At 54.7% G+C, this 17,150-nt stretch overlaps 1 protein-coding gene across 2 annotated transcripts; it reads left to right on the top strand.

The window, feature by feature from the left end:
• Window positions 1-2,560: 2,560 nt before the first annotated feature.
• ATP4A (ATPase H+/K+ transporting subunit alpha) lies at window positions 2,561-15,507 on the top strand. 2 transcript variants are annotated; one of them, NM_001144089.1, is made up of 22 exons: window positions 2,561-2,587; window positions 2,680-2,820; window positions 2,916-2,975; window positions 3,357-3,560; window positions 4,871-4,984; window positions 5,189-5,441; window positions 5,735-6,003; window positions 6,663-6,861; window positions 7,234-7,343; window positions 7,447-7,581; window positions 8,052-8,244; window positions 9,261-9,436; window positions 9,920-10,056; window positions 10,144-10,294; window positions 10,390-10,558; window positions 10,650-10,804; window positions 12,003-12,126; window positions 12,560-12,705; window positions 14,047-14,180; window positions 14,591-14,692; window positions 14,784-14,875; window positions 15,084-15,507. In NM_001144089.1, exons 1-22 carry the CDS (start codon window positions 2,576-2,578, stop codon window positions 15,110-15,112), a joined length of 3,105 nt encoding a protein of 1,034 aa, NP_001137561.1. In that variant the 5' UTR covers window positions 2,561-2,575; the 3' UTR covers window positions 15,113-15,507. The 2 variants fall into 2 exon arrangements, with proteins under 2 accessions (NP_001137561.1, XP_059732728.1); XM_059876745.1 differs by lacking the exon at window positions 2,561-2,587 and having other exon boundaries at window positions 2,710-2,820; window positions 4,871-5,441.
• Window positions 15,508-17,150: the final 1,643 nt, after the last annotated feature.

Here is a 17,150-nt window from a genome sequence, read left to right as displayed (position 1 = left end):
ACATAACTTAGCAACTGAACAGCAATAACAAATCTATCTATCTATCTATCTATCTATATCATCTGTCTAGCGCAGATATGGTCAAGTCATTAAATTTAGGGGAAATGTAAGAAATTCATTTTACTATCCCTGTGACTTGTTAAGTCTAAAATATTTAAAATCATTGAAAATGAACATAATACAACTAAGAAATGAGGAATACAAATGAGGTAGGGACCAGAGAAAGGCAGTCCCTGAGTTTTGATGGGGGTCTGCACTGTATCTCGGCTCAGCCCTCTGCTGCCAGTGATGGCGCCTTGTCTCTTCACCTGTGACTTAGGTTGTGGGCTTCCCTAATCTATACAGACGAGCCTGCCTACCTGCTCCCAGCTCTGCACACAGCGAGGGGACACCAAAGGAGTTCCCAATGACGAGACTTCCTGAGAGCCTGGCTGGTGCTCCAGGTTTGTTAGTGAATGTTCCCAACCACTCAAAGAGAGAAATCCTGTTCAGTATCCAACAGTGTCTATTGAGCATCTACATGGTGTCTGAGATCACCTTTCTGGGTGCTGTGCATACAGCAGCAAACATGGCCAAGTCCCAGTCTTCCTTCCACTGGGACACTAATGACACCAAACAAATAAGATACAAGGTCAGGTTGGGTTAAACGTGTGAGTAAACAGGGTAAGGAGGTGGAGTCTGGTGGGGATGCCGTGTTAACATGTGAGGACTCTCTGAAGAGGAGACATATGATTTGAGACCTGGAGGGGAAAAAAAGCCAACTGATACTTGAGGAAAAGGAGGGCTTCTCTGGTGGCTCAGATGGTAAAGAATCTGCCTGCAATGCAGGAGACCCAGGTTTGATCCCTGGGTCGGGAAGATCCCCTGGAGAAGGAACAGCTACTCACTCCAGCATTCTTGCCTGGAGAATCCCATGGACAGAGGAGCCTGGTGGGCTACAGTCCATGCAATTGCAAAGAGTCAGACCTGACTGACTGACTGATTGAAAGAGAGTACCAGGGAGAAGGAACTGCAAGTGCAAAGGCCCGGGGGCAGAAATTACCTTGGCCTGTACAAAGCACAGCAAGGCCAGTGTCAACGGCTCAGCAGTAGAGACTGAACTGGGGGAGGTGATCTGGGGCTAGGTATTACAGGAATGATTTCAGAGTTTAGTCTGAGTGTGAAGGGAAGCCCATGGCAGGTTGTAAGCAGGGGAGTAGTAACATAAGCCATTTTATACGTGTGACTCAGAGAGAAAAGTACCCGGTTAGTGAGTGTGACTTTGGCCTTGCCTCCTCTCTTGGGGTTTCCTGCAGCCAGGTGGGGGGAGTGGCGGTGAGGGGCTCCTACTGCTCCCAGGTGACCCGCCCCAGAAGAGAAGGACATCACCAAGGCAGTTATCAGATATACCCACACATGCCCCTGGAGACACTGTGAGGCTCAAGCAGGAGAATATCAAGGACCCGCCATCCTACCAGGGCAGCCATCATGGCTTCCCATGGAAGTCCCTGCCTAGGGAGGTTTCGATGGGGGTCTCCAAACCTCACACTTGGTACCAAGCACCAAGTTCAAAAAATCCCTTCCCCACTTTGCACTGTGGTTCCCACCTGGGCAGGCTGGGGTGGAGACAGGGCAATGATTGAGGGCTGTGATGGCTGTAGCTGGAGGGTGGCATGCCTCTGGGGTCCTCTGAGCCTCAGTTTCCCCCTCTGTATGATGGGAATAATACTATCGCTTTCACAGGAATTTCTCGCAGGGACCCATGTGCTCAATACTGGCCCATGCTTAGCACTGCTGCTGTGAAGTTGGGGTGTTTTCACTGGTGAGCACTTATGAGAGCCAGGCTCCAGGGTCAAGCTTGGGCTGGAATCCGGTTCCTGTTACTCAGTCATTGCAACCTCAGGCAAAGTCCTTGATCTCTCTGTGGCTCAGTTTCCCCACCGGTACAATGAGGGCTAATAAGAGAACATAGCTTCATGGGGCAGTTGTGAGGAGCTAAGGAAACATTCGATATACACAGGATAAGTGCTCCCTGAATGACAGCCATTACAGCCACTGTTGTGACCCCCACACACCCAGGGGTCCAGCGCCTGCTATTTGGTTTCAAATAGGACAGACACTCTGCAGTCAAGCTGCCTGCTTCTGAGTCCTATGTCTCACATCCTGTGGGATGTGGGGACATGTGACTTCACCTCCCGTGCCTGTCTCCCCATCTGTAAAGGGGGGTGGGGGCAGGTGAGAATGGCACTCACCTCAAAGGGTAGTTGTGAGGTTAAACAAGCTAATATGTGAAAGCCCTTAGCACAGTGCTGGGCACATAATGAGCACCTTATGTTCTTACTATTCCTCTTTTTGTCAGGACGGCTTTTCCCAGTGGGCCCCTGATCTCAGGAACAGGTTGCAATGGGGTCTGGGCTGGTAGAGCAGCCTAGTAGGAAAGGCCCGAGCTGCCCAGGCCTGGAGGTCACTCCAAGGAGCCCCGTAATCAGCTGTAATCAAGCCTGTCCTGCTCCACCCTCCTACCTCCCTGGGTATATCAGGGCTGGTCCAGACCCTGGGCTCGGTCTCAACAAAGGAGGGCACTGCACTGGGCACCATGGGGAAGGCAGTGAGTGCGGTCAGGGATTGGGGAGGGGGGTGGAGGTTGGAGGCAGGGGCTCTAGTGGGATCTGATGCCTTCTCTGTCCCCCCCGCCCCCAGGAGAATTATGAGCTGCACCAGGTAGAGCTGGGTCCTGGCCCTGGTGGGGACATGGTGGCCAAGATGAGCAAGAAGAAGGCGGCCAGTGGAGGGGGCAAGAGGAAGGAAAAGCTGGAGAACATGAAGAAGGAGATGGAGATTGTGAGCAGGGGCTGGGCGGGCCTGGGCGGGGCTGGGCGAGGGCAAGGGTAGGGGCCCAGGAGACAGAAAGTGAGTGTGGTGCTCCATCCATGCAGAATGACCACCAGCTGTCAGTGCCGGAGCTGGAACAGAAATACCAAACCAGTGCGACCAAGGTGAGCTGGGGCAGACAGAGAGGTGGGTGCAGGGAAGGAGAGGGGGAGAGAGATAAAAACATTAGAAAGGGCCAAACAGGGGCTTCCCTGGCAATCCAGTGGCTAAGACTCTGTTTTCCCAATGCAGGAGGCATGGGTTTGATCCCTGGTTGAGGAACTAAGATCCCACATGCTACAAAGTGCAGACAAAAGAAGAAAAGAAAAGGCCAAACAGAAAGGGACAAGTAAGAGAGGCAGATAAAAAGAAACAGAGAGACAGAGACAGCAAGAAGAGACAGAGAGGGGGCAGGAGGCGGGTGAAAGAGACAGAGGCAGAAGAGCTCTTGTTAATGAGAGGAGAGCCCTTGGTGACCACCACGACCCCACCCCGCCCATCCCCAGGGCCTGTCTGCCAGCCTGGCTGCTGAGCTGCTGTTGAGGGATGGGCCCAATGCTCTGAGGCCGCCGAGGGGCACCCCCGAGTACGTCAAATTCGCGCGGCAGCTGGCGGGTGGTCTGCAGTGCCTCATGTGGGTGGCCGCTGCCATCTGCCTCATCGCCTTTGCCATCCAGGCCAGCGAGGGCGACCTCACCACAGACGACAATGTGAGTGACGGGTGCTGGGAGCCAGATCTGGGACACAGAGACCTGGGGGACAGAGGACATTAAGCATGCAACTCTGGATATGAGTGATGTAGGATGGAGATCTACAGACGTGGAAAAACAGCTTTAAGACGTGGGTCATGTGGGCTGAAGGACACTGGGCTAAGAGACAGACCCAAGATCACAGGGGATGCAGGGGAGTCTGTGTTGCAGAGATGGAGGACATAGGGAGGAAGACATAGACATGCAACACTTAAGATATGGTCCTGGGAAGGGACTTCCCTGACAGTCCAGTGGTTAAGACTTCACCTTCTAATTCCAGGGGTGCAGGTTCGATTGCTGGTTGGGGAGCTAAGATCCCACATGCCTCAGGGCCAAAAATCGCAAACATAAAACAGAAGCAATATTGTAACAAATTCAATGAAGACTTTAAAATGAAAAACAAAACAAAACACAGTCCTTGGAAAACAGAGGTCATGAGGACATGAGACAGACCAAGGACAGAGGGCACAGGGGACACTGGGACTCAGACATGGGGACACAAGGGCATGAGGACACAAGACTCAGGACACGGCGCATGGAGGCACGCAAGCTATTAGCCACAGAGCACCCAAACATGAAGGATATTGAGATGCAGGACAAGAGAACACTGGATACATGACAGGGTCAGGACAAGGGACATGGGGGCCCTGGGACATGTGACATTGGACAGAGGATTGAAAGTCATAGGGCATGTGACACAGGATGGGAACTCAAAGGTACATAGATGTGTGGAGGGACCTGGAATTTGGGACCTGGGACACTGTGGGCGACACAGAACATGGAGCATGAGATCGACAGCACACGTGGAAGTGGCGACAGGAGGGCACAAGACTGTTGGGCACAGGGGACAAGGAGGAGCACACAGATTTTGAAAATACGGACTATGAGCCTTGGAACACAGAGAACATAGGACATGGAAACATGGGGCAGAGGACAGTGCAGAACGCAAGACTTGGGGGGCACAGGAAAAGGGGACACGTGCCACCAAGCTGCACAGTGATGTGCGGCACGGTCACAGGGCATGGGGCCACAGGGCCAGGGAAGTGGATCTGTGCCCACAGCGAGCACAGGCAGTTGGATGTGGGATGTGACGCTCATGGGGACAGGGACACAGGTCACAGGGCATAGTGCCTGAGGCTTCCTAGTAGAGTAGGGAAAACCATGGAGGTGACCCTGGAGGAAATCACCAGGGGGACCAGAAAGCGGGCAGTGGCCTCAGGCAGGGAGCTTCCAGCCCCTGGTCATTCCCCACCCCTCTCTGCCTCCCCTAGCTGTACCTGGCGCTGGCCCTCATTGCCGTGGTCGTGGTCACCGGATGCTTTGGCTACTACCAGGAGTTTAAGAGCACCAACATCATTGCCAGCTTTAAGAACCTCGTCCCCCAGGTGGGTCACCAGCCCCCAGCCCCCAGCCACTGGCATTTTCTGTGGCTCCTCCCATCAGGCCCAGCCAGCCCTTCATCCCCTGGCCCCAGCTCTCCCCACAGGTCCTCACCTCTCCCTGCTTTCACCTCCCCACCTTCCCACTGCACGCGGCAACTTCCACCCCTGCTCCCTGCCCCCCTCAATTCTAGTGCTCTGGTTCCACAGCAAGCAACTGTCATCCGAGACGGGGACAAGTTCCAGATCAACGCAGATCAGCTGGTGGTGGGCGACCTGGTGGAGATGAAAGGTGGGGATCGAGTGCCGGCCGACATCCGCATCCTCCAGGCCCAGGGCTGCAAGGTGGACAACTCCTCGCTGACTGGAGAGTCTGAGCCGCAGACCCGCTCACCCGAGTGCACCCATGAGAGCCCCTTGGAGACCCGCAACATCGCCTTCTTCTCCACCATGTGCCTCGAGGGTCTGTGAGGTCCCCACCCACCCGTCCAGATGACTACGCTGCCTCCGCGCTGCTCTTTGCTGCCTCCACTGCCCCCTTCTGCTTCATTCTGAGACCCACTGACTCCCCCACTTGAGGTGATCGCTGCCTCTCTGGGTCACGCCGCCTCTCTAGCTCCCCCTACTGCCTCCAGTGCCTTCCATGACTGTCCCTCCTCTGGTTCACGCTGCTGCTGTGCAAGCCGCCCGCCACCCCCACCGCCCCCGCCAGTGCCGCTCACCTGATGCTGAGTTACCCTCTTGGTCCCACTGCAGGCACCGCCCAGGGCCTGGTGGTGAACACGGGCGACCGCACCATCATCGGACGAATCGCATCACTGGCCTCAGGAGTAGAAAATGAGAAGACGCCCATCGCCATCGAAATTGAACATTTTGTGGACATCATCGCAGGCCTGGCCATCCTCTTTGGTGCCACATTTTTCATAGTGGCCATGTGCATCGGCTACACCTTCCTGCGGGCCATGGTCTTCTTCATGGCCATCGTGGTAGCCTATGTACCTGAAGGGCTGCTGGCCACTGTCACGGTGAGCTGGGGACACAGAAGAACCGTGCAGTGAGCTGAGAGGCCTGTCCATCCGTCTTTCCGATCATCCAGGCTTCCCTGTATCCTCTCCCTATCTGTCCATCCATCCTCCATCACCTTTTCTCCTCCTCCCCACCCCCATCTCTCCACCTATCCCATCCATTGAGCAAACACCCACTGGGGCTGCTCTGGGCTGGGTCCTGTGCCACACATCCAACACTCAGAGATGAACAGGGAAGGGCTTTGGCAGGAGGAGGCTGAGGTTGGGTGTTGAAGGCTGCTGTGGGCAGCCTTCCATAGTGAGCACCCAGTCCTGGGCCAGTCCAAGAGGAGACTTAGGGAATGTTAGTTTTCTTACTTTGATTGTGCTGATAAGAAATTACAGAATCTCAGCTAGGACAGCTAAGAGAGGGGCCTGACTACATTTATCTGGACAGATTGGGGAGGCATCCCAAGTGGAAAGCAGAGTGGACTAGAGTTTGGAGGCAAGAAAAAGCCTAGTCTTTGCAGGGGGGTGCTGTGCACGCAGTTCTGTGGCAGCTTAATGCTGCATATTGTGGCTGGGGTAAAGGATCCCCAGTGCTGAGAAAGGAGGGAGGTGGGGGGGGGGTGGGGAGCAAGGCTTGATCCCCATGCCTACATTCCCCACCCTTCCCCCAGGTGTGCCTGTCCCTGACAGCCAAGCGGCTGGCCAGCAAGAACTGTGTAGTCAAGAACCTGGAAGCAGTGGAGACACTAGGCTCCACCTCGGTGATCTGCTCTGACAAGACGGGGACCCTCACTCAGAACCGCATGACTGTGTCCCATCTGTGGTTCGACAACCACATCCACTCGGCGGACACTACAGAAGACCAGTCAGGTGTGGGGGTGGGGGTGGGGGACAGTGGCTGGGCGGAATCTGGTAGATGGTGGAGATCTAGAAGGGAGCTCTGAAGTTAATGAATGAAGTCTGGGGAAGGCTTTGCATTAATGGAGAAGGGGCTCCAGCAGTCATCAGGCAAAGGCTAGGTCCTGGGTGGCTAAGCTCCGGGTCTGTGAAGGGGTTTGATATTTACTGGGTCTCCGAAGAGACTTGATACTGGGTCTGGAGAGAAAGCTCTGCCCCGGGGTATGTGGAGGTGTGTGGGTCCCACCCAGGCCGGGATTCAGTCTTGAATCTAGGGGGTTGGGGGACTCGATTCTGGTACCGGAGAGCCCCTTCGCAGCCCCAGCCTGGATGCCCGGCTTCCAGGGCAGACATTTGACCAATCCTCGGAGACGTGGCGGGCGTTGTGCCGCGTGCTCACCCTGTGTAACCGTGCTGCCTTCAAGTCGGGCCAGGACGCAGTGCCGGTGCCCAAGGTGAGAGCAGCGGGCGTTCAGGGGAGTCGGGGGACGAAGCCTGGGGATCCCGGGAGCCTGGTGGTGCAGCCCGGCTCGCCCCTGACACCTCCCGCGTTCCCAGCGCATCGTGATCGGGGACGCGTCGGAGACAGCGCTGCTCAAGTTCTCCGAACTGACGCTGGGCAATGCCATGGGCTACCGCGAGCGCTTCCCCAAAGTCTGCGAGATCCCCTTCAACTCTACAAACAAGTTCCAGGTGCGCACCCGCCGCGGCCGGCCCCGCCCACGGTCCAGTCCCGCCCACCACAAGTCCCGCCCACCGAAGGCCCCACCCACATTCCGGGCTGGCGTGCGGCCGGCCTTCACTCTCAGGCCCCTCCCTCCACACAGCCAAAGCCCAGCGTGGGCCCCGGCACTCCGCCCGCTCTCAGCTGTCAGGCCCTCGGTGGGGAGAAGCTGTCAATCCAAATCCCGCCCCAGTCCAACTCCGACCTAAATTCTTCCCGTTCCCCACGCCCAGGCCCTTATCCAGGCCGATAGGTCCTCCCCAACGCCTCAGCCTCTACCAAGGACCTGCCCAGTAAGCAAGCCCCTCACGCTCAGTCCCTCCCTGACCCACCCAAGGCTGCTCCCGCAGCGCCTGGGCGCTGTCAGCCCCTCAGTTCCCCAAGCCCCGCCTCTCCCCCTTGATCTCGCTCACAACCCCGCCTCTTCCTCGGCCCACAGCTGTCCATCCACACGCTGGAGGACCCGCGAGACCCGAGACACGTGCTTGTCATGAAGGGTGCCCCCGAGCGCGTGCTGGAGCGCTGTAGCTCCATCCTCATCAAGGGCCAGGAGCTGCCACTGGATGAGCAATGGCGCGAGGCCTTCCAGACTGCCTACCTCAGCCTGGGAGGCCTGGGCGAACGCGTCTTGGGTGAGACCCCATACCCTGCCCAACCTTCTGGGCCAGCCCCAACCTGACCTTTCCCATCCTTGTTCGACAGTTGACCTGCCCCAATCTACACACTCAACTTTGACTTTCCCTGTCTCAGTCCTGATCCCTGCCGTCAATGCCTACCTCCACCCAACCTGTCGTTACCTGGATCTTACCTCACCTGACTCAACCTGTGATCCCTTGATTTTCCCCAACTCTTGCCCCCACCCCCACCCCAATGCCCAGTCCTTGTTTTCTTCCTCGTCTGCCTTTCAGCATCCTCCTCCAGACTTTTCGACTTCCTCCAGTCTCTGCCTCAACTCAAGGTTTTCCCCAATCCTTGTTCTGACCTCTGACCCCCTCCCAAGTGTTGTCTTGCTTCCTTAAGCTTCCATAACCCTTGCCTCGATCTTCCACTTTGCTTGGTGTGTGACCTCTGGCAAGAAGTGTCCCTTCTCCAAACCTGTTTCCTCATTTGGAATATGAGGATGCTAGTAACTCCCAGAGTGGTTGTGGGGATAAATTCCAACACAGTCGTCTTTCAGTGTCCATAGGGGACGGCTTCCAAGACACCCACCACATTCCCCCCACACCCTTATTACCCCACAGATACCAAAATCTGCAGGCGTTCAAATCCCTCATGTAAAATGGTGTAGTATTTGCATATAACCTGTGCACTTCCTTTTGTATACTTAAAATCATCTCCAGATTACTTGGCGTGCCTAATGCACTAGGTAAGATGTACCTATGCAGGTAGTTGTCATTGTGTGGCAAACTCAGGTGTTTCTGGAATTTTCTGGAGATTTTTTTGGGAATATGTTTGATCTGCAGTTGGTTAAATCTGTGAATGTGGAAGTTGTGGATACAGAGGGCTAAGTGTAATAATGAAGGATTCAGCACAGGGTCAGGCATTCACGGATTCTTGGTGCAAGATGTGGTTATTTTACTCATCATTTGGTTTTGCTACGGAAGGGTTCACCCAGGCCTCCTGTTTGACTTCCTTGTTTTTTGGTCAGGCTTCTGCCAGCTCTACCTGAGTGAGAAGGACTACCCACATGGCTACGCCTTCGATGTGGAGGCCATGAACTTTCCAACCAGTGGCCTGTGCTTTGCGGGACTCGTATCCATGATAGACCCACCCCGGGCCACCGTTCCTGATGCTGTGCTCAAGTGCCGCACAGCAGGCATCCGGGTATGCCCCTGGGGAGAGTATCAGGCAGGGGTGAGAACAGAGGATGACAGTATTTGAGGATGAGCCACCCTGTGACAGAAACTCACCTGAAAACAGCTTGAAGCACAAAGGAACACATTGGTTCAAGAACTGAAAAGTTCTGGGGAATGAAGGTTTGGGTAAAGCTGGATCCAGGAGTTCAGTGTCTTTAGGAATTTGCCTTTCTCCACGTCTCAGCTCTACTTTTCTCTCTGCTGGCTTTATTCTCAAGCAGTCCTCCATTTTGGTGGACAAAGATGACCACCACCCAGCAGCTCCAACTAAATAACATCCCACCTGTTTAGCCATCACACCAAAAAAAGAATGCATCTTTGGCCGTTATTCCACATTCGGTTACATGTTCATCCTTAAACTGATCACTGTGGCTGAGGAATGTCCACTGGGGCAGACAGGGACAGGTGGGTTAATCTGAAGGGGTCAGGGGTCTGCTGGTTCCTCCTTCAGGTGATCATGGTGACAGGTGACCACCCCATCACAGCCAAGGCCATTGCAGCCAGCGTGGGCATCATTTCAGAAGGCAGTGAGACAGTGGAGGACATCGCTGCCCGCCTCCGTGTGCCCGTGGACCAGGTTAACCGGAAGTAAGTGCCCTTATGTCCTCCTTGTAGTTCTTCCCACACCCCACATGGACTGAGGCCCCAGTGATGTCCTCCCACGTCCCTGTCTAGGGATGCCCGTGCCTGTGTGATTAATGGCATGCAGCTGAAGGACATGGACCCATCAGATCTGGTCGAGGCACTGCGGACCCACCCTGAGATGGTGTTTGCTCGTACCAGTCCCCAGCAGAAGCTGGTGATTGTGGAGAGCTGCCAGCGACTGGTGCGACCCTGATGATGCTGGCGGGCAGATGGGCTGGGCTGGCCCTGGGCTGCCCTGTCACTGACCACCCTTTCACCTGTACTCACTGCCTGCAGGGCGCCATCGTGGCCGTGACAGGTGATGGTGTGAATGACTCCCCAGCCCTGAAGAAGGCAGACATCGGCGTGGCCATGGGCATTGCTGGCTCGGATGCTGCCAAGAATGCAGCGGATATGATCCTGCTTGATGACAACTTCGCCTCCATTGTGACGGGCGTGGAGCAGGGTCCGGGCCAGATCTGAGATGGGGGCCAGCAGTGTGGGTGGGGGAGGAAATGTGCTAGGGAAACACTGAGGTGCCTGCTGTCCCCCCACAGGCCGACTGATCTTTGACAATCTGAAGAAGTCCATCGCCTATACGCTGACCAAGAACATCCCTGAGCTGACACCGTATCTCATTTATATCACTGTCAGTGTGCCCCTGCCTCTCGGATGCATCACTATCCTCTTCATAGAACTCTGTACTGACATCGTGAGTCTACGGCCCCAGTGCCCCCACCCATATAGTGCCCAGAGACATATGCCCACAGGCAGGCATGATAGACAGAAACCATCACGGACAGTCTTAGACTCAGAGTGATACAGATGTGTGTACAACAGACAGCCAGATTTGGACACACAGGCAGGCTGGAAGCTAGCCACGGACAGAATTACAGACATGGACACACAGGTGGACACTCAGGTAGGCACAGTTAGACTCGAGGATATGCAGGGACTCAGATATGGACACTCAGACAAACAGATTTTAACAGACACAGCTATCTGGCTAAGCTTGGATTGCAGACATTCTCCAACAGACATGGACAGATAAACAGAGTCAGATAGGCCTCAATGCAGACAGACAGAAAAGAGCCTCAGATACAGCCAACGAATACAGCCAGATGCATGGTCATGTCACAGATTTAGTCAACAGCACTTACACAATGTCTGCTCTGGGCCAGGTATATGTTAATTACTTCATTTTGTCCTCATAAGTACTCTGTGAGATGAGTTTTATTTCATCACCCCCATTTTACCGATGAGCTAATTGCAGCTTAGACAACTTGACTGGCTTGCCCCAGGTCACAGAGCTAATTCAAGCCCAGGCAGGCTGGTGCCCAGAATCTCTGTCCTCGGTCAGTACACTCTGCCGCCACAAACAGACAGGTAGGGGACAGGGCGGAGACCACAGGTACCCAGAGAGACAGAAGAGATGCAGAGATAGTGACAAAGAGAGATAAAGAGACAGGAACACAGAGATGCAACAGTAGAGACATAATCACAGCATGAGACAAGAGACAGGAACAACAACAATAAGAAAGAAACAAAGAAAGAAAGGGGCAGAGAGAGACAGAACATGCAACAGGGAAAGCTGTCAAGACCAGAGGAGCCCAGAGGAGAAACAGAGAGGAAGAGTAAGGGAGAAAGACAGAGGCCGAGAGAACACACAATAGCAGAGATAAACACAGACGTTCCCGTGGAGATGGACACCGGCACAGATGTGGACACACACGTGGAAAGGGCCAGCTGGCCTCAGGCTGTCCAGGCAGGTGTGACTGTGTGACCATTGTGGGTCTCACCTCCTTACCTCAGTTCTGTCCCCGTCCACTGCAGAGGTGGAGGGGGGCCAAAGAGTCAGGGACAGGGGCCTGGGCCAACTGCCAACCCTGGTTCCTTCCACTCCTGGCCAGTTCCCGTCGGTGTCCCTGGCATATGAGAAGGCTGAGAGTGACATCATGCACTTGCGCCCACGGAACCCAAAGCGGGACCGACTGGTCAACGAGCCCCTGGCTGCCTACTCCTACTTCCAGATCGGTGCGCGCCTGTGGGCGTGGGGTGGGGCGGTGCAGGGCTGTCCTGCAGGACTGCTCGCCCACTGTGGGGTCTCTCCCTGGGACTTTGCCTTGTTCTGGATCTTGGTGTCTGCCTTTGATCCTGGGTGTCTGTTGTTCTCTGAGTCTGTCTGCACACGATGGCCTCTGTGGGCCCCTGGGTCCCTCCTCTGTCTCTGGCCTCTTTCTCCTTGACCCTGCCTCTGGGTCATTGCCTCTTGTCTTTTTTGGGTCCTCTGGGTGTGTGTCTGTCCCTGCCTCTCCCTGTGTCCTGTCTCGTGTCACTGTCGATCTCTCTTGGAGTCTTTTCTCTGTCTGTCCACTGTTTGTGTTCCTGTCTGTCTCCATGCTACTATTTCTGTGTGTTCCTGACTCTCTCTGTCTGTCCATCTCTGTCTCCCTGTCTTCTCACCCAGGTGCCATCCAGTCATTTGCTGGCTTCACTGACTACTTCACAGCCATGGCCCAGGAGGGCTGGTTCCCTTTGCTGTGTGTGGGACTGCGGCCGCAGTGGGAGGACCACCACATACAAGATCTGCAGGACAGCTATGGCCAGGAGTGGGTGAGTCCCTGCCCCCATCCCTTGAGTTTCCAGCGCCACCTTCCTTGAGTGTGGCCCACACTCACTCCTCCATGCATGACTGAGCTGAGCCAGAGCCTCCTGGACACCCAAGCTCTCTGCCAGTTCTGTGGTAAGGGGTCTTTCCCACCACAGTCTCGAGCTCCAAAGTCTCGTTTCTGATGACCCTAGCTATAGATGGGTCCTCTCTCCACCTTGACAGCAAGACATCATCTCAGGTGTGGAATCAGAATCCTGCCCCGCTCCCCAGTATCCTGTTATTTTCCCTGCAGCAGCATGACTTACACGGAGTATTTGCATGTGTGTCTGACTCAGGTGAAAGCTGGTGCACAGAGAGGCTAGATCTGGCTGGCAGGTGTGTTTAGTTTGCCCTGTGGAGTGACAGATCGGGACATTCCCCTTGAACATTTACTGTTGTGTTAAGAAAATAGATCTTGGAACCAGACTGCTTGGGTTCATTGTCTGCCACTGCTCCTCACAGCTGTGTGATACTGGGTGAAGTCATTTGCCTCTCTGTGCCTCAGTTTTCCCACCTTTAAAGTGGATAGCATACTCACGTCTTATCTTGGTGACTTTCACCTTATTGATTTTTACAGTGTGGTCCCTAGACCAGCAGCTTCGGCAACACCTGGGAACTTGTTTGAAAATCTCAGTTTTCCCCTCAGACCTCTGGGGTCAGAAACTCTAGGGGTGGGACCTGCATTTTAACCAATTCTTCCGGGGATTCTGATGTATGTCAAAGTTTGAATACCACCAATCTACCTCATAGGATTATTGGGAGGATTTAATGAGAGAGTACATGCAAAACAGTTGGTACCTGGAGCATAGTGTTCCTTACACAATTAATGGTATGTATAGAAATAGTTATACTGCAGACACGGATTGAACAGTGGCTGCCCCCTGTAAATGTGGTTTGTGCCGCATTCCTCAAAGGCCCATCTGGCTCATGTTTGCCATCTTCTCGGGTCCTGGAGTCACCGAACTTTGTATACACTGCCTCAGGATTCGAATTCCCTTTGCCCAGGTGCTCCCTTTAGGGTGCCCAGGAAATCCTGCATCCCTCCTTTCATTATGAAGGCAATTGACCTGACCTACTGATTGGCCAGGCACTGACATCTAAGCTCACTGGACTAGGTTTCTAGGCCCTGCACTCTGGGGTCCTGCAAACCTGGCAGACCGTGCAACTCCCTTTGTCCCCGCCCCGGCGTCTGACACAAGGGATAGAGTATTGAGGGGCTCGTGGCCCCAGGCCCTGTGTGCCCAGCTGGCTGCAGAGGCTCTCCGCCTGGGCTCAGGCTGCTTTTGTTCCCTCTGGGTCCACAGACGTTTGGGCAGCGCCTGTACCAGCAGTACACCTGCTACACTGTGTTCTTCATCAGCATCGAGATGTGCCAGATTGCCGACGTGCTCATCCGCAAGACACGCCGCCTCTCTGCCTTCCAGCAGGGCTTCTTCAGGTGTTCCCAGCCGGCCGAAGCCCCACCCCTACCCTGCCCTCCGAGCCCCAGCAGGTCTTGACCAGGGCTTACTGCAGCCAGCAGACCCCAACACTGGATGTGCCAGGGCCAGGTGCTAATGTTCCTGATTAACAGCTGGCCAAGAGCTCCTACCCCGTGCATCTCAATTGGCCCCTCCATGTTTCATCAGCTAAAGGGGTGATACTGACCACTCCTGGTGTAGGGCCAGCGTCCATTGGGGGAGAGGTGTGAGCTACGCCAGGGTTCGGTGTTTAGAACATCTCCCTTCAGCTTCTATCTGATGCCCTCTGACCCAGCACCCTGATGTCCATCCAGTCCCCATCTCCTCCTGGCCTGTCTTTGTCCCGAGTCCACCCGTCTGAGTCTGTCCCACCCCACCCCACCCGCAGGAACAGGATCCTGGTGATTGCCATCGTGTTCCAGGTCTGCATTGGCTGCTTCCTGTGCTACTGCCCTGGCATGCCCAACATCTTCAACTTCATGCCCATTCGGTGAGGGGCTGTGAGCTGTGGGCATCAGGTGGGCCTGTGGGACACAGACCTGGGGGTAGCCTTGACCTTGCCATCTCACCTGTGCCTTCAGGTACCAGTGGTGGCTGGTCCCCATGCCCTTTGGCCTCCTCATTTTTGTCTATGATGAGATCCGGAAACTTGGAGTTCGCTGTTGCCCAGGAAGTGAGTGTGGAGCCTGGAAGCCGGGGGATGGAAGGCTGAAACTTTCTTAGAGCTGCTGCCTTGACGTTTGATTTCCAGTACTTGACCTCTAAGCCCTTGACCTGCCGTATGAAACCACCACTGAGCTATCGCCTTTGAGCCCCTGGCTCCCACATACTCACCCGAAACCCCCAGCACTGAGTCTCCTTTCTCTCTCTCTCTCCCCTAGGCTGGTGGGACCAGGAACTCTACTATTAGAAGGACCACTGCCTTCAAGTCATCCTTGCACCTGCTACAACAGGGGTGGAGGTGGGGGACACCGGGGACCCTCTGAACAGCCGCCAAAACATGTGCACAGTTGAGTTCCAGCCCCATCTGTGTCTGTTCTTGTAGCCCGCAACAACTCAACCTCGGAGAGGCCTTCCCCACTCCCCTTCCCCACTCACCCTCCCTAGGCCCAGTTCTCTGAGCTGGCCTCAGGGAAGCCCCCACCTGAAGGGTAGGGGGCGCTTTGAAGGGAAGTGGGAGTTCACAGCTCCTATGAGGTGGGTCTCTCCTTAGGACTCCAGGCCAACAAGAGTCTTCTTTAAAAACACTTGTGTCTGCATGATAGTAATAAACCAGCTCACACTGACTGTGCTTTTATTCGGTGCTGGGCATTGTCATCTTGTTTTTTTTTTTTTTTTTCATGAGCCCCTTTGTTGCCTACAACTCAGGGGCTGTTTGTTCCAGGATATTATCTCCAGTTTCTAGAACACAGCCTGGCACATAGTAGGTACTCAGTAAACGTTGCCTGGGAGAAGGAATTCCCAGTTCTTTGCCGAGAGTGACAGCATTTCTGGGCAAGCTGGTGTGACTGTGGGCACGCTCCAGAGTAGTGCCTTTTAACTGTACCACTAGCTAACCACCACCTCTGGGTTCTCCTTTCTCAGTACCCCTTTCCATCTCTGGAGGCTCCTCAACAGGTGTCAGAATCGTTTCTGCCTGAAGCAGCCCCTCCCAGTTCACAGGAGTTTCCTGATCGCACTTATACCTTTGCAGCTGCAATGGGCACCCTATCGCTGCTTAGTCCCAACCGACTCCTGGAGGCTAAAAGTCACAGGTCCCCTTCTCACACCCCTATCACCTGAAAAGTGAATCCTCCTACTGTTGGAAACTCCCTTGTCCACAGTCTGCCCCCCTACTTTTGCCACTCCTTTCCCCAGTCCTCTCCTGTCTCTCTTCCCTGTTCTTTGACAAGTCTCTCTGGCTGGACCCCAGGCTTCTCCTTCCTCATCGGCAGTCCCCACACCCCTACCGGCCTCAGCTGTCTCTACAGTGATGCCCACATCTGCCCCCAGCCTCCCCTGGCATGTCCAAGGGGCCTACACTGGCCTCTGCATCATCCTCCAAACCTGCTCCCATCATTCTGGCTCCTTCTCCCTGGAAACGTCGTGAGCCCTCAGGGGTGCTCACAAACACCACACTTCTATTACCCTGGACTCCTTCCTTTCTCACAGGTCATCTCCCTACTCCCCACCCCCAGCCCACTTGGCAAGATAAACACACACAGCTCCCTGAACTCATTCCAACCAGTTCTTGTTTCACTGGAAAGGCCAGGCGCTCTCTCTTAACTTCAAGGACTTTGCTCCTTGAAAAGCAGGGCCTTGACACCTACTTTCTCCTCTTTGCCCCATGAAATCATCCTCTTAAGTCTCAGTTCACACACTTTCTCCTCCAGGAGACAGATAGCCACCTTTTCCCTTCCCAGCCCTTATCACTGTAGTCTAGCCCACCAGGGCCACCATCCCGGCCAGGGTTCACCATCAGTCCTGATCCGTCTGGCTTGAGTGCCCCTATTCAGTCCCTGAACCCCATGAAAGCTGGGACTACTTCACAGACAGATGGCCACCAGTAGGAGGCCTGGACCAGATCCCTGCTCAGCAGATAGGTTGAATAGTCATTTCTGCAACCTTCCCTCTATGTGCTCAGGGCCAGGTGGGGCATGGGAGGGGGATACGGGAGAAAGCAATGCCCTTATATATCCATGTATGTGGTTTTGGGGAGCCCCCCATCCACTCCCTTTTCATATCAAACTCATGGTGACCTCTCACTCACCTCCCCACCCCATCCCAAGGCCCCTGGGAACCCTGTCTTGACTATGAGCAATGAGGAGGAGGTGGGCTACATGGTGGTTGCTCCATCTGAAGGCAAATGCTGCCTCTGGAAACACCAAGACTCAGAGTAGAGCTGAACAGATCTGTGTTTGGTGCTTTTCTAGGCCCTGGGTCAAGTAACATTATGGCAGGACTTGGAG

Source organism: Bos taurus, chromosome 18 (assembly GCF_002263795.3).
Source record: "Bos taurus isolate L1 Dominette 01449 registration number 42190680 breed Hereford chromosome 18, ARS-UCD2.0, whole genome shotgun sequence".
Classification (NCBI taxonomy): domain Eukaryota; kingdom Metazoa; phylum Chordata; class Mammalia; order Artiodactyla; family Bovidae; genus Bos; species Bos taurus.
The sequence above is the reverse complement of the archived record's forward strand: the minus strand, read 5'-3'. Positions and strand labels throughout refer to the sequence as shown.

Coding starts and splice junctions, on each gene's coding strand:
- ATP4A (XM_059876745.1), top strand. CDS start 2,731: ATGGTGGCCAAGATGAGCAAGAAGAAGGCGGCCAGTGGAGGGGGCAAG. Junction 12,127..12,559: donor CTACTCCTACTTCCAGATCG/GTGCGCGCCTGT, acceptor CTTCTCACCCAG/GTGCCATCCAGTCATTTGCT. Junction 14,181..14,590: donor TTCCAGCAGGGCTTCTTCAG/GTGTTCCCAGCC, acceptor CCCCACCCGCAG/GAACAGGATCCTGGTGATTG.